A 14,816-nucleotide genomic window follows, 5' to 3' on the forward strand; every position below is an offset into this window, starting at 1 on the left:
CCTGCTGGACGTGCACAGAAGTGAAAAACTTATTTATAAAAGTCTGAGCCCAGAATCTATCTCTGTTTTACATATAAGCACAATTTGTTTTTTGTTTGGTATCAAGATAAACTGAATTTTCCAGGAGTGCTACCACAATAAAAGCCAAGAAAAGTCTCCTGTTTTGTTTTGTATGTAATTTTACTATTTTAGAAAATCATTTCATTATATTTTCTGAAAGAGTTCTGCCCCAGCATATATATACTGAACATATTATTGTTGTTACACTTTCTCTCTATTTATTCTTCATAGATGGTTAAGATTTCTTATTGATATGTAGAGTAATTTATGTAGGTAAGTTATACTGTCTAAGAATTTCATTTCAGGATAACCTAAGACATTCAATGCTGTCTTTTTATATTAAGGCCTGACAGATGAGGTTGAGAATCACCAAGCCTGATAGACTGTGTATCTTCTGGAAACCCATTATGAATATAATTTCTCCCAAATGAACCTTTAGTAAGAGTTGTCCCTGAAACCAGGCTGAGGCTGGAGTGTAATTATGCTCTTTTGCTGAATCAGGGGAAAAGCTGATGTACTTTAAAAAGTCATCAATAGGCTGACATCTTCTTATGAAAATTAATAAGCTAATCAAGTTCCTCCATGAAATAAACTGTTAACCTCCCTCCACTCACAGCTGACTTGATGGAGCACCTAAAGGAAGGGTAGGATTTCCTTAGGGGAGGATTCAGAGTGCAGCCAATGTTCACAACTTCCAATGATCAAGAAAGAACACTGTTTCAAAATTCTGCTTTGATTTCTGCTTAGAAATATTCTAAAACAAGAGTTACTGCTCATCCACCACAGCAAAGGAAAAATTTGAGATGAACACCGTAAAATGTAAAATGTTTGGCAACGATTTGGATGCCAAAACATCCAAAAGAAACAAGTGCATAGAAGTGCAAACTACCCTGAATTAACTAAGTGGGTTGACCTACTATTTTAAGTTGCTGGATATTAGCCGATTCTACTCTAGAGGACATTGGCTAGAAAAGGACTGACTGTTTATTGCCCCACTTATGACAACAGAGCCATTATCAAGAGCATACAGGAAATACTTCTCTTTCCATTCCTTATACTGGCAGTAGAGGGAGGGTGGGAGGTAGAGTTGGAAGGAGAGTAAAGACAGGCAACAAATCCAGCTCATTTGAATTGAGTATATAATACAGAGAAGATTAAAACACAAAGGGGCCACACTCATCCTTGTCATCTAATGCTATCTCAGATATCCAGAGACCCTAATCATGTTCTCACTATGCACGTTCTCTACACAAGTTCAAGCACCGTGGCCCACAAATGGGTTCCTCAGCATGGAATTAATGCCAAGAAAGATCAAATACACTATTGGCATATTGTTTAAACACATTTTGTTTTCCTAAGTGACTGAGTTTCATAATGTCTCAAAGGAAAATATCTATGCCTAAAATGGGACTCTCGGGGTGCCTGGATGGCTCAGTTAAGCGTCCAACCCTTGCTTTCTGCTATGGTCATGATCTCACTATTCTTGGGTTCGAGCCCTGCTCGGGGCTCTGAGCTGACAGCACAGAGCCTGCTTGGGATTCTCTCTCACACTGTCTGACCCTCCCCTGCTCATGCTCCCTCTCTCTCAAAAATAAGTAAACAAACACTTTAAAATTTTTAAAAAATAAAATGTTACTCTCACTCAAGTAGAATGCTAGACTAATGTAACTGAGGTCTGACTCCATTTCTGATGTTTGCCTACTGACAGCTTTCAAGCCCCAGCCCTGTCTCTTTCCTGTTTGCCCCGCACCTGGGGAAAAGTTCAGGAAAGACTGAGTGCTCTCTTCCTTGGTGCTGGTAGGAGTTCAAACCACATGAGCTCCTGCCTGAGTGGAGAATCCTCCAGCCCCAACCCCTAACCACAACAAAAGTCAAGGCCAATCACCCCCTACATGCCCTCTGAAGCCATCTTTGGGCCTGCTTAAGAGCCACCCTGCTCTCCCCAGAAAGCCTCATTATGTGAGTAATAAACCTTTTTATATCCTCTTGGCACGTGTGTGGCATTACCAGTCTTAACATCTGAATCAAATTTTGCATTGGTTAGGGAGCCATTCTGTTTTTGCAGAGTGATTATGGGACACCTCGGAAACCCAAACTTGCAAATTATTAAGGAAGAGTCAGGAAACTTAAAAAAAAAAAAAACAAAGTATCAGTTTTATTACCAAATGAAAGCAGATCTCAGAAGTGTGTGGCAATTATACTTCATTACACAGAGATATTTTAGATGTGGATATGCTGAGCAAATGGCTTTATAATTCCTGCAGTATAAACTACACCTGAGTACATTCTGACCAGACGGCACAAATACAGGAGAACAGGCTGGCATGAAGTAGAGACTGTTAATTAGAACTGGTCCTGCTCTACATGGAGGAGGTCCTCCCATATGACTTCACTTTGTGTGAGTCAACTGTTCCCTTTAAAGAACAGATGGGCTTCCAGGCCACGGAGTGCTTGGGTTCTTGGTCCTCAGCTGAGAAAAGTAAGCTTCTGGGGGTCAGTCAGGACCCAGACTTTTGAAATCTCACTTTTCATTTTTTTCACAAGAGAAGATTAGGTCCCCAACCTGTCCTTACCACTTTTGACCACCAAAACATGTCAAGGTTTATTGTTTTACTTAACAACTTAGGAAGCCATGAAAATTCCATTTGGCATATGGTTCTTGTCTGTCAAGTCAGTTGATTGCTTCCTGTGAAACCATGAACAGGAACAGGTAACATCTTCACCCTGAAACAGTAAGCCGGAAAGGGGACACACCTGCTTGTGTGTATGTTTCAATGACCTACTGATAAAACAGAAAATCTCTCCAAAGGCAAATAATGCAGAATTTCAAAGGATCCAAGGAAGCAAAAATCACTGATGACATTCAAACTTCCTTCATTTCACTCTCAAACCTTCCAATGTGGACTCTGGCACAGCTCTGACAGGAATTAAGGGAAGGAGAAAAGGATCACTTTCTGCACAATTCAAAATATTCTTCCTCAGAATGTGGATTTAGGACTGTGGCCTCCAAAGCCTGGGGCACGGTACAAGGGCCCTAGGGGCTTTTTGCTTGCCAGGTTTCTGTAGATATTGCTAGGCGAAGAAAGGATTCTACAGCTAAAATATTTAAATCACTGAAAAGCCTTGAACATGGCTCCCCAGTGATGCATTTAAGAAAAATTTCTCCCAGATTTGTTCATGTGCTACCATTTAGTTCAACCAGGTTATGTTTATAAGCAAATCTTATGGGGACTTTTTGCGTGGAAAGTGACACATATATCCCTGAAGGGATGGTCCGTGAGAAGCAGTTCCAATTAAGACTCCTGTCAGTTTGCTGCTGGGTCTGAGTGCTCAGGTCTACAGAGGAAAATATTCGGCTGTGGAGAATAAATACAGTTTCGATGATCACCAAAATGGAATGCTACAGTGTATGCCATATCAGTGCCACATAAAAAAAAATAATAATGTGAACCTATTAAGGAATCAAATCAGAATCAGGAAGAAAAACCTTGCTGCACAGAGCATGAATATTAAGGGATAGTTTCCTCGAGTTTACAATTTCTGGTGCATGAATATTTTTACATAACCACAATTATGGCTAAAACGTTTTTTTCACTTAATAGAGTATCATACTTTACTATATTTCCAAAGACTTTAAAATATTAATATTAATGGTTACACAAAATCTCCTTGTGAAGATTGTACTAAAGCATTCTCTGGATAAGAGGAAGGTAATTAGGATGGGAGTCCCAAGGACATGGCTTCTTCCATGTGATGAAGAGCCAAGGCTGGAGTTACCAAATGATAAAGAGAAAAGCAAGGGCATATGGATACCAAAGAGTCCTTTCTCTTCAGATGCCCAGATATGACATGGCTGGTTCATGGCTGACAAAGCTGGGAGTACCTGGAGGTGGGGAATTTTAAAGGAAACTACAAATGCCACTATCGTTGGGTACATAGTTTCTCTCTCAAAGCTACAAGGAACAGAACGAGAGGACAGTTCTCTGGAAAGTCAGGGGAAGCTAATTAGGCTTAACCCCTTGGTCCAATCTAAGGAAGGTATTTAGCACAGTACTTGGCATACAGCCTCTCTTCCTTAACACCACCAGAGCCAGAGTGCGCCACAGTGAACTTTATTGTGGTTCTCAGCACTGTTTGCTTCCTATTTTGTCCTTAGTTACTCAAATTCCTAGGGGCCTATTCTAGGACCTTTGAGGTTGAAAGTCCTTCCAGAAGCAGGGCTCTTCTCTTTACAGAAAGGTCTTGGTGTTAACTGCTCCTCACTATCTTCTGGGCTTTCTTAGCAACACCTGCTGACTCTTGAGTGGCTGACCTCTTGTCTAGTTAGGACTGGGAATCCTCCTCCCAGGCAATGTCCCCATCAGAATCCCTTTTTGTCTCTTCTTCCTCCCCTTCTTCTTTCCTGATCTGAAACACAAATGAATTCCTGGCCAGAGCTGGAAAGTGAGCAGACTAAGGGAGGCCAAGGTAACGGGTAGTCTCTCCCACCAAATTAAGTGAGACTTTGTGTTTTCTTAGGTTTACTTTGTCCTTTCCCCACTAAGGCAGATCTGCCCAGTGACAGTTTACATCACACCATTTGCTTCTGACCTCACTCCCAGTGCCAGCCCAGAACAGGACCTAGAGAGCAGACTGGCTCCTTTGCCCCTCATGGCTGCTTCTGCTCTATATAGCTGTGCAGACACCCACAAGGGTTGCAATGCATCCCAGCCTCAGCACAAGCTGTGCCCCAAGAAGGGCGTGCGTCTCTCATCAGTGGGAAGGCAGAATGTGTGCTTGCTCAGCCCTATGTAAGGCTTCTTAATAAGAAAAGTGCATGCATTTTCAGAGGATGTATTAGCATTAGGGGAAAAGTTTGCCCTTTCTTTAAAATTTCTGGATGAAATCTGTGACCAAGTTTGAGAAGGCTATGCTTTAGAGCAGTATGTAGGAGGAACATGCACACGTCTTGTCACACGTGGCGGCATTCATTCATCACACCCACTCTACTTCCAATGTACCTCCCAAGACAGCAACAATTTTCAGACACTTAAAATACTTATATTTTATACTATGCCTACTACCACTGACTAAAGGTATAATCAACTGCCAGTAAAAATAGCTATCGGTAGAGAAGTTCAATGTTAACCCTCATTTTTACAAATCTATATGATGACTAAAAGACAATAGATTAGCAAATATCCACAATAGTAAAAAAACAAGAAGCAGAAGAACTATGCTTTTACTCCTGCTTCCATGTGCCAAACTCTTTGCTTAATGTTAACTTTGATTCCATAGCAAGAGAAAGCAGCTTTCTGCATTTCCCAAGCACACTGCAATTTCACGTTCTGCCATTATCTCTGTTCACATCTTAAACGGAAAACAGACTTATTATAATGTCATTTTTGGTGTTTAAGAAAACAAAGTACCATGGATGTTGTCCAAGAAAGACTATATCAATGTCCACTGTGCAGCAAAGAGTAATCATATTACCAGTGCAGCAACTTGGAGCCCTCATGAACTGAGTGTTGCAAAGGCCCCCAGGATGAGAGCAGGTCACTCTCTAAAATGTCCAAACGCTTCCCTGCCTCCTTCAACAAAGTGGAACAAATATGACTTAACCTTTCCTCAGTGACCTAGGACATTAAGAAAGAACAATGGATTTGAAATTAAGAAGACTGACTTGACTCACTGAGTTTGTATTCACTGGGAGAGTGATTTCAGTCATTCCCTGCACCTTCCCGGGCCCATCATCTTCACGATGGATCATTGCATTCTGCAGACCTGTCTAGAAGATGAATTCAAACAGCACACATAAAGTGCCTAGGGTAGTGTCCTTGTTCTTGCAGAAGATGCTCCATGAAATGCCAGCCCACTTCCTGTCCCTCAGCACACAATCTGAACAGATGAGTTACTGCTATATGCTGCAGGCTGGCTGCCGCTCTGTGGGTGGACACATCAGAAACAGGTCACTGGGCAGAATAAATGCAACTCTGGGTCTGGCCCTAGGGCTTGCTTTTTTTTTTTTTAAGCAGTTATTGGCTTTCCTTTCTCCTCATAAAAGTGGAATATGAGCATATGACTCCTAACTGATGAATATGATTGCAAACTTCTTCCCAAGCAGTTTTCTTACTCTTCAAAAAGCCCCCTTCATAAAGTTCATGTTTCATAAATCCTTTATGCCACAGGCACTATCTATCTCTCTACATAATGTGAAAGAAACTACAAGGCAATCAAAAGCAAACAATAAGACAGCCACTTATATCTGCATGCATGTTTTAACTCAGCCTTTATAGCAATTTTTGTGCCCTTCTGTTTACTAATGATTTAAATGCTTTGCAGCCCATAGCTTCTGAGCTTAAACTTTTTCGTTATTAATGCAACTAAGTACAAAAACTACTTACTTGGATAGTTTTATTTAAAAAACACACAAGATTTACTATTTCATTCCCACTGCATACCAGCAAAGTATGAGCTACGGGTTATCAATAGTACTTTAGGGATGGGCAAATGCGGTGTGACTGTATCTCAGATGTGAAGAGAGAAATCTACACAAGACACAATTTAGAGCTGGCTATCTGTCTTTACATCTGTAAACCAAAAATCATATAACACATTATTTACTCAGCTCACTGGGAATCTGTTTTGGCAAATCTGTGAACAATAACTGTCCACCTGAATTTCCTAAGGCATGAAATCTGGCTGGGCTGAACCCTGAATTTGTGATCCACTTCCTTTCTATTTCCCTTTGCACCTGCTACTTGATGGATGATTTTTTTCCCTTTCTACCCACTATTTTTATTTCAGCTGCCAGACTTTGCCTCAATTATTCTATGAAACATACCTCAAACTCTACTAGCTCTAGAAAAGAAAGTGGATAATATCATACAGTTTAATAAGCCTCTAAAGAGGAAAATTTAGCAGAAAAGTGAACTCCCAACATTCTTCAAGACTCAAATACCACCTTCTCTGTGAAAGTTTGTACTGATGGCTCCAGATAATCACATCCTCCTTTTTGTCTGTACTATCTCCTGTATTCTGCTTCTATTATATCTCCCAACACAATGAGGACATGTGATTACGTGTATGGCTCTCTTCCTCACCAGGGTGTGGGCCTCCTTATTTTAGCATAGAGGATACTAAACATATGTTAAATAAAATGGAATTAAACAACCCAACTTTATAAAAGAGGATAAACATCCAGTCAGTGTGTGGATTGATTTTGAGTGGTTCTCAAATGAAAATGGGGGGTTGGAGGTAGGTAAAATGGGTGAAGAGGGTCAAAGGTACAAACTTCTAGGTTTAGATAAATAAGTCCTGGGGATGTAACATACAGCATGGTGACCATAGTTAACAATACTGTTGTATATTTGAAAGATGCTAAGAAAATAGATTTTAAAAGTCCTCACCACAAGAAAAAAATATTTGTAACTATGTATGGTGAGGGATATTAACTAAACTTTGGTAGGACATGTATCAAACTATTATGTTCTATACCTAAAACTAATATAATGTTATATGTCAGTTATATCTCAATTAAAAATAATTTCAAAAGGAAGGTTTTTGTGTGTTCTAATAATTGTTTCAGTAACATAAAACTAGTAAAGAACGATGATGCTTCAGACCTAGATTCATACGGTCTTTATGCAGTCTTATTTTGATTTTCTCTGATAGTCACACACTGACTCACATTCTATTAGTTCTCATCATTACTCTTTCATTAAAAAAAAGAAAATGGATGTTCTCTGGAAATACCTGTAAACTCTATGACAATTTTAATGATGAACAATTTTGGCTTTCAAACCATCACATTATAATCTATTACTTGAGACCCTGAATCTCAGATATGTGTGGAGGACAGGGTGCCAAGATGTTATACATGGCTTCTCAGGGCTTTACATTTTTTTAAGCCAATAAAGTCATGATTAAGTAATAGAGCTTCAGTAATAACAACTCAAGTTATTTTGCAAACTCATTCCCATATGACAGTTCTTTAGGATATTTTAAAATTACACCAGCAAGCCACTGAGCTCAGATTAAAATATTATGCTCCTTGGGTCCTATTTAAAATCAAATTGCTTTACTTACCTTTCCATCATTTTAGTTATAAAATTAAGGAGACGTGAAACTTTTGTTTTAAACATCAAAATGAAAAACAAGAAAAACACCCAAATCTCATACTTCAAGGATAATCCCCTCTGGTTGGCTGGAGTTAAAATGTTAAACCTTTCAGATGACATGTGGTACCATACCTGTCCTGTGTATGCAAACTCCAGGGCCTGCTTTAAGCCAAGGCTGGTCACACCATGTAAACTGACCTCGTCAGCTCCACTTTCCACCATACAGAGACTGAACATCGCCTGAGATGGGAGAGAAAGGGAGGGATGGGGAGTTATGGAACTTAAAAAGCAAGGAAACAAGAAAAGTTCTAGAGAGACTAGGAAAGAAATACATCCCATAAATTAAAGATTGATTTTGGTTTTTGAAATGCGTCTACAAAAAGCCACTGCAAATCACTCTGTCTAAACAGAGTAACACACAAATGGCATCGCACACCTCACACACAGAGTCCCACTTAATCCCACGGTTGTTCTCTGGGGTGGCTGTGTTGAGGCTCACTCACTGAACTCAGTCTCTCGATCTGGGGTCTCACTGCTACCATGAAATGTGGAGCACTTCCAACTTGCCAACAAGACATGGAAAGCAGCACCTTTGTCTCTTAACTTCTCTGCATATTTTCTACCTCATCTTAATGACAGACCTCATTCCTCTCACCTGCCATGTATCACACACTCTGTTCCAAGGGTTCTCAAAATGTGGCCCCTGGCCTGGCAATATCAGCATCACTGGGAACTTTAGAGTATGGGTGGCGGGGGCCCCAGCCCAGACCTACTGACACAGAAACTCACAGTGGAACCCAGCGATGTGCGTTGTGATAGGCCATCCAGGTGACTCTGATGTTCACTTGAGTTCTAGAACCACTAAGTTATTTACTGAAAATCAATTTGCCCCCAAACCAATTCCCCAAATGGCCAACTTACTGAAAATCAGGTCTACAGGATGATCAGTATGTCAAGTGAAAGCTTAAAAATTAAATAAAATGAAACCTTGCCAAATAAAAAAAAAAATGCACTGGCTTGCTTCCTGTCCAAAAACAAAAACAAAAGATACCCACTTTTTTGTTTACACATAATTTACACAAGTGTAATTTATACACTTGTAACAAGTTTGATTTAACAGGTATAAAGAGAATATCCCCTTTTCCGTTACCAACGATGAAATGCACTTTTTAGAAAAGTATATACATCTATATAGCAAAGAATTAACCTCACCCAAAGGAAGCTCTGGTCTTTTCCCTTGGCTTCTGGAAGGTGATCACCAGACCCTTAGAACATCCTGCTTGACAGGAGTGTCTTTGTTTGTTGGAACTTTGACCAATGACAGTCTAACACCAGGATTTACAATGGTGGTTTGGGCCACACTGTATCAGTTCTGACCTCCAGAGGAAATGGAGACTAAAGGTATTAGTCTGACCTCTAGGAGAGGCTGGAGATGAAAAGTCAATCACAATGGCAACCTGTGAGTGGGCCCCAATAAAAACTTTGGACACCAAAAGTTTGGGTATGTGTCCCTGGTTGGCAGTCCTCTGCATTTTGTCACTTAGGGTGGCTAGGAGACAATGCTATGATCCCACAGAGGCAGGACGGCCAGCAAATCTGCATGTGGTCCCTTTCTCAATTCTGTCCTATGTGTCTCTTTCCTTGTCTAATTCCAACTTGTTTCCTTTCCCTGTAATAAGCCATTTCCATGAGTATAAAAGTTTTCAGCAAGTTCTGTGAGACTTCCTAGTGAATTAATGAATGTGAGAATAGTTTTAGGAACCCCTTCTAACTGGCAACTGGTATCAGAAGTGATAGAAGTCTTAAGGGGATGGTGCCTTCAGAATGTACAGTTTAGCTAACTTCATAGAGATAAAATTAAAAAGTGGGTGGGAAAAACTCCTCACTCTTCTCTATGGTAATATTTTAGTTCACACTAAATTTTTTAATTTTAGAAATGTGATTTTTTTTGTTTTGTCAATGTATTAACATTCATCTCTTAGCGATTTTTGTGTTTTGATAAATCTATTTTTCATCCTCACAATTCTACACATTTTAAGTTAATATATATTGAATGGTGGTATTAATTGATGATCTATTATTCTTTCTGGAGCTCATCATTTCTGTATCACTGCATTTGAGAGTTCTGAAATCTTATAATGAATAGAATTGTCTTTGTTAGCTTCCTTTATAGTTAAAATTTTAATCGTTAGAAACACCAAATTATTACTCTCTTATCATTTGAGAAATGTAAAGAATATTTTCAATGTTTTCAACTTGAGACAATAAAAAACAATATTCAAAATATCCTAAAGGCATTGGGAGTATGTAATGTGTAACATACACAATTATATTTGCTATATTAAATAGCATTCAGAAGATTTCACTTTCAGAAATTGGCTTTATCATGAATAAATGAAATCTAACATTCCTTTAGAAACTGTTAACGGTGAATGGTCAATACGGTATATTTGGCAACATGGTTAGTGAGTTGATCTGGCTTGCTGCTAGTGCCACTGGGAGTTAAGGGACTCTGGGAATGGTTAAAAACACCATCTGAAGTCACATAATCCTTGGTTTGGTGAACCACGGTGATCAAGGGCAAATTTGTAACCAAACCATTCTGGGCTTGATTATAAACACTAGCAAGTGACTGGGACACACATGTAACCTCTCTCTGACTCAGTTTTCTTATCTAAAAAATGGGGACAATAATTGTACCCACTTCATGAACTTGTTTGAATATTAGATGACACTACATATATGAAGTGTTCAGTATATTACCTGTATAAGGCAAGGTCTTAGTGAAACTTCTATACTGTCATAACGATGAAATAGAATTCTATCTCCCTTACGTATTCTTTGGTTAAAAGCAGTGATACATTAGGAACACTAGTCTCCGGGGGTTTTGTTGCTGTTGTTGTTTTAAATTTTTTTAATGTTTATTTATTTTTGAGAGAGAGACAGAATGTGAGTGGGGGAGGGACAGAGAAAAAGAGGGAGACACAGAATCCAACTCAGGCTCCAGTCTCTGCACTGTCAGCGCAGAGCCCAACGTGTGGCTCAAACTCACAGACCACGAGATCATGACTTGAGCCGAAGTCAGATGCTTGATGGACCGAACCACCCAGTCCCCCTGTTGTTGTTGTTTTCAATTGAGGTGCAGCTATAGATATAAAAGGCTATCAGAAAATTGATTTTAATGTAAATGGATTCTGCTTATGCATTCGTGGAATATCTAAAATTTCAAAACTATGGACATCTGGCTGGCTCAGTCAGTAGAGTATGTGACTCTTGAATTCAGGGTCATGAGTTCAAGCCCCACATTGGCCATGGCCTACTGAAAATATTAAATCAATAAATCAATAAAATTTCAAAACTAAAAAGCACAGGTCATAATAATAAAAAGATCTTTTAATTTGTGTAATTCCGAATTTGCTTCTAGATTTCTTATTGCCACTCTAAAAACTGAAAGAAATTCCAGTTGTTTTCAATGTCTGTTTTTTATTATGTGGCTTGTTTCAATTTTTAATATATTCCCGATATGAATTTTTTTTTTCAGATCTTCCAAGTTGTAACAGTACCTGAAATGGTGCCCAGCTGCTCTCTATCAACTCCACTGCTGACAGAAATGATTCAAACTGCACAAGAGTTATCTGGGTTAATGAAATGCAAAAAGTCCCTCAGAGCAAAGGCTACAGAACAGAACAAGAGGCCAAGGGAGGCCTTTTTTTTTTTTTTTTTTTTTTTTTTGAATCTGCTTTCCTTGGGTTTTTTCAAAAGCAACCACAGCAAAGGTGGCATAGAACAGGCATCCTCAACCAGGGTGCTAGAACTTGACACCTGGCTTGGCAGAGTTGGGGACAGAACACAACCCCTTGAATAACGTACATATATCATTGTACATGTTTGAACAGGCAATAAAGGAACTCCAAATTTGTCAGTATGGTTATGTTAGAGGGTATGACTATAGAGGGAAGGAAAAGACTATTACTTTTATTTCATTTACATAGTATTATTTGTCATTAAAATAAATATGTGTTACCTGTGTATTTCTAACAACTGCCTTTTGAAAACTTTGTTTTAGTTTTAATATTCAGGACTCTGCAGAAAGATACATCTGATTAAAATCCTGGGTCCCATAATCCACAGTCAAGTGGCAATTTACCTTCAACATGTGACCTTTGGCTAATGTATTAGTTTCTCTGAACCTTAGGCCCTTTATCTGTAACATAGAGATGATACAAACCTCATAGGTTGTCTTGAGGTTTAGGTACAATTATGCTTAATATCAAGCACAGTATCTGGCACAAAGTAGAAGCTTAATAAGTAGAAGCTGTTATTCTAATCCAAGCTGACTGCCCTACTTTCCCAAGTCTCTCTTCAATCTCAATTAAAATGAGAGCTAAGAAACAGCTCCTCCTCTGCCCTCTGCCCAAATCTTCTTCTTTCAAATGCTTTCCTAATGACAGACCCACTCAAAATCCCTGTCTGGCTGTAGGACTTAACTTTTATCACATACTCCTACACCCTACGTTAAGGTCTGACCACATCATAAAACCATCACCATTTCCACAAACACACAACCTCCATTCTGATAATCATACAGTCTTAGAAACTTAATGTTATAAGTTTAAAACATCATAATTTTTAAAAGTTACAACACCGGTTAATAAGAAGAAAAAAGGAAATTATTAAATCAATTATTATCTATGTTTGGGCTTAATAATCTTACAAGGCACCTCAATCGGAAAAAGCCTCACTGGGGGCGCCTGGGTGGCTAAGTCAGTTATGCATCTGACTCTTGATTTCAGCTCAGGTCATGATCTCATGTTAGTGAGATCGAGCCACATGTCAGGCTCCATGCTGGCTGTGGAGCCTGCTTGGGATTCTCTCTCTCCCTCTCCCTCTGTCCCTTCCCCGCTGGGGGGTGCTTATGTGCACTCTAGCTCTCTCTAAAAGGAAGGAAAAACAGAGAAAAAGCCTCACTGGATACCACCAAAGTAAGGAAGAACCCAGTCATTCATCAGCTTGTGAAACTTGTGAAATGTCAAGAGAACTTGTGAAACAATGTCAAGAGAGCTTCTAGAGCCCACAGGGAAGGACAAAGTGTCTTTTGGTAGCAAAAGAGGTGATGGGACCATGGTGCTGTCCTTTAGCACTGAGTGTCCTGAAAAGGTAAACTGCGAGCTCAGTGAAAGTGGGCACCACATCTTCCTTACTCACCATGGAGCCCCTAGACCCTAGCACGGCACACATACAATAAATAGAGATGAATGGATGAATGAATGAAACAACATGCTCTTCAAAAGTTCAGATGACGATGCAGCTGCAATGATGTCCAGCTGTAACACAGGGTCATAAACAAAAATAACTAATCTGACATAGGCAGAAATTTTCTGGATGCAAGGTGTTTTAGACAAATAGCTAAAGTAGCTACAGTTAAAGAAAAAGATTATCTACCATAAGCTAAATACACATTAGTTCAAAGCTAGACATTTAGAAAGAAGTAAGAACATATGGCAATGCCCTCTATGAAGCCACAACATTCTGCCAAAGCATGGGATAAGATTCTGCTCAGAAATATGGAAGCATCGCACAGATTCTTCCTTGGTTCACACTGCTTTTGTCTTTGGGAGAGACTTGGCCAGGCTGAGATTTACAGTTGTCACAGATCACTCTTGGCTGATAATGTGCTACCGCCACCACAAATCTTTCTAATTGAAAACCCAGTTTGTGAGAACACAATCCACTTTAAGTGCCTCCCACAGAGAGAACTGTCGATTTATAGTGTGTCAGTCCTCCTGTATTTCACACAGAAATGACACAAATTGAGTCTTAAAATCACAGTACATGAATTCAGTTTCTCCAGGTCACATTGATGTCATGCAGTCACAAGATGAACTACAACCAATTTTAGGTTGGTACATTAATGTCACAAAACTGACCGATGGAAATTCCACTACATCTTCAAAGATGATAAGAGCAACAGATTTTTTTTAAGCACTTAAAGTTGGTGAAATATGATCTTTTCACCTGGTAAACTACACATAGCTTTCGAATTGCACTGGACATGGGCAAGATGTACTGTGAATTCTGTTTTTTTCAGGAATCCAAATGATTTTCTGGATGAAATAACTGCAGTGTTTTGGATACATTCAACCCTTATCTTTTATGAGAGTTCAATAAAAGTAAATAAACATGTTTAAGGAAGTGATTGAAAGGAGCAACTTATAATGATCAGCAGATCCAGCCGGATCCCCTACATCTTGTAAATGCCCAGTGTTATGTCATTAATGATGTTTACAACGGCCATGTGGCATTACAGAGTCAAGCTAACTTCTGAATCAACAAAGATTACATTTTGCTCAATTTAGTGTTAATGGTGATTATCTTTTATTACATTTTGGTTATACCTCACATATAGAATGGGTAGTAAATCCCAGTTCATGAGACTGTTCAGTTAACCACAATTGCCCATTTCCCTAGCATTGAAGAAAGAAGGGTACTAACCACAGTTGAACTGGACTATTTACCTTTTTTTTTCTCTCTCAAATGCAAAAGCTTCCCAATCCATTTGGGGAGCTTAATGGCCTGAAACAGTGAGGCTGTTTCATTGGAGGGTTTTTCCCCCAATATATTTTGTAGCTGTTTTAATTCTTCCTCAAACAGTATAGT

The 14,816-nt window shown here is 39.2% G+C and overlaps 1 protein-coding gene across 15 annotated transcripts in view; it reads right to left on the reverse strand.

Moving 5' to 3' along the window:
- Positions 1-14,816, reverse strand: part of KLHL32 (kelch like family member 32) — a 243,069-nt gene that overhangs the window by 138,356 nt on the left and 89,897 nt on the right. For all 15 annotated transcript variants that reach the window (XM_053904640.1, XM_019442905.2, XM_053904639.1 and 12 more), the window contains one exon: positions 8,292-8,399. In XM_053904640.1, the coding sequence (XP_053760615.1) occupies positions 8,292-8,396 (105 nt within the window). In that variant the 5' untranslated portion in view covers positions 8,397-8,399. Of the gene's footprint in view, positions 1-8,291; positions 8,400-14,816 lie in introns of those variants that run through there.

This window comes from Panthera pardus, unplaced genomic scaffold (genome assembly GCF_024362965.1).
Source record: "Panthera pardus isolate Hobbes unplaced genomic scaffold, ASM2436296v1 HiC_scaffold_17, whole genome shotgun sequence".
NCBI lineage: Eukaryota > Metazoa > Chordata > Mammalia > Carnivora > Felidae > Panthera > Panthera pardus.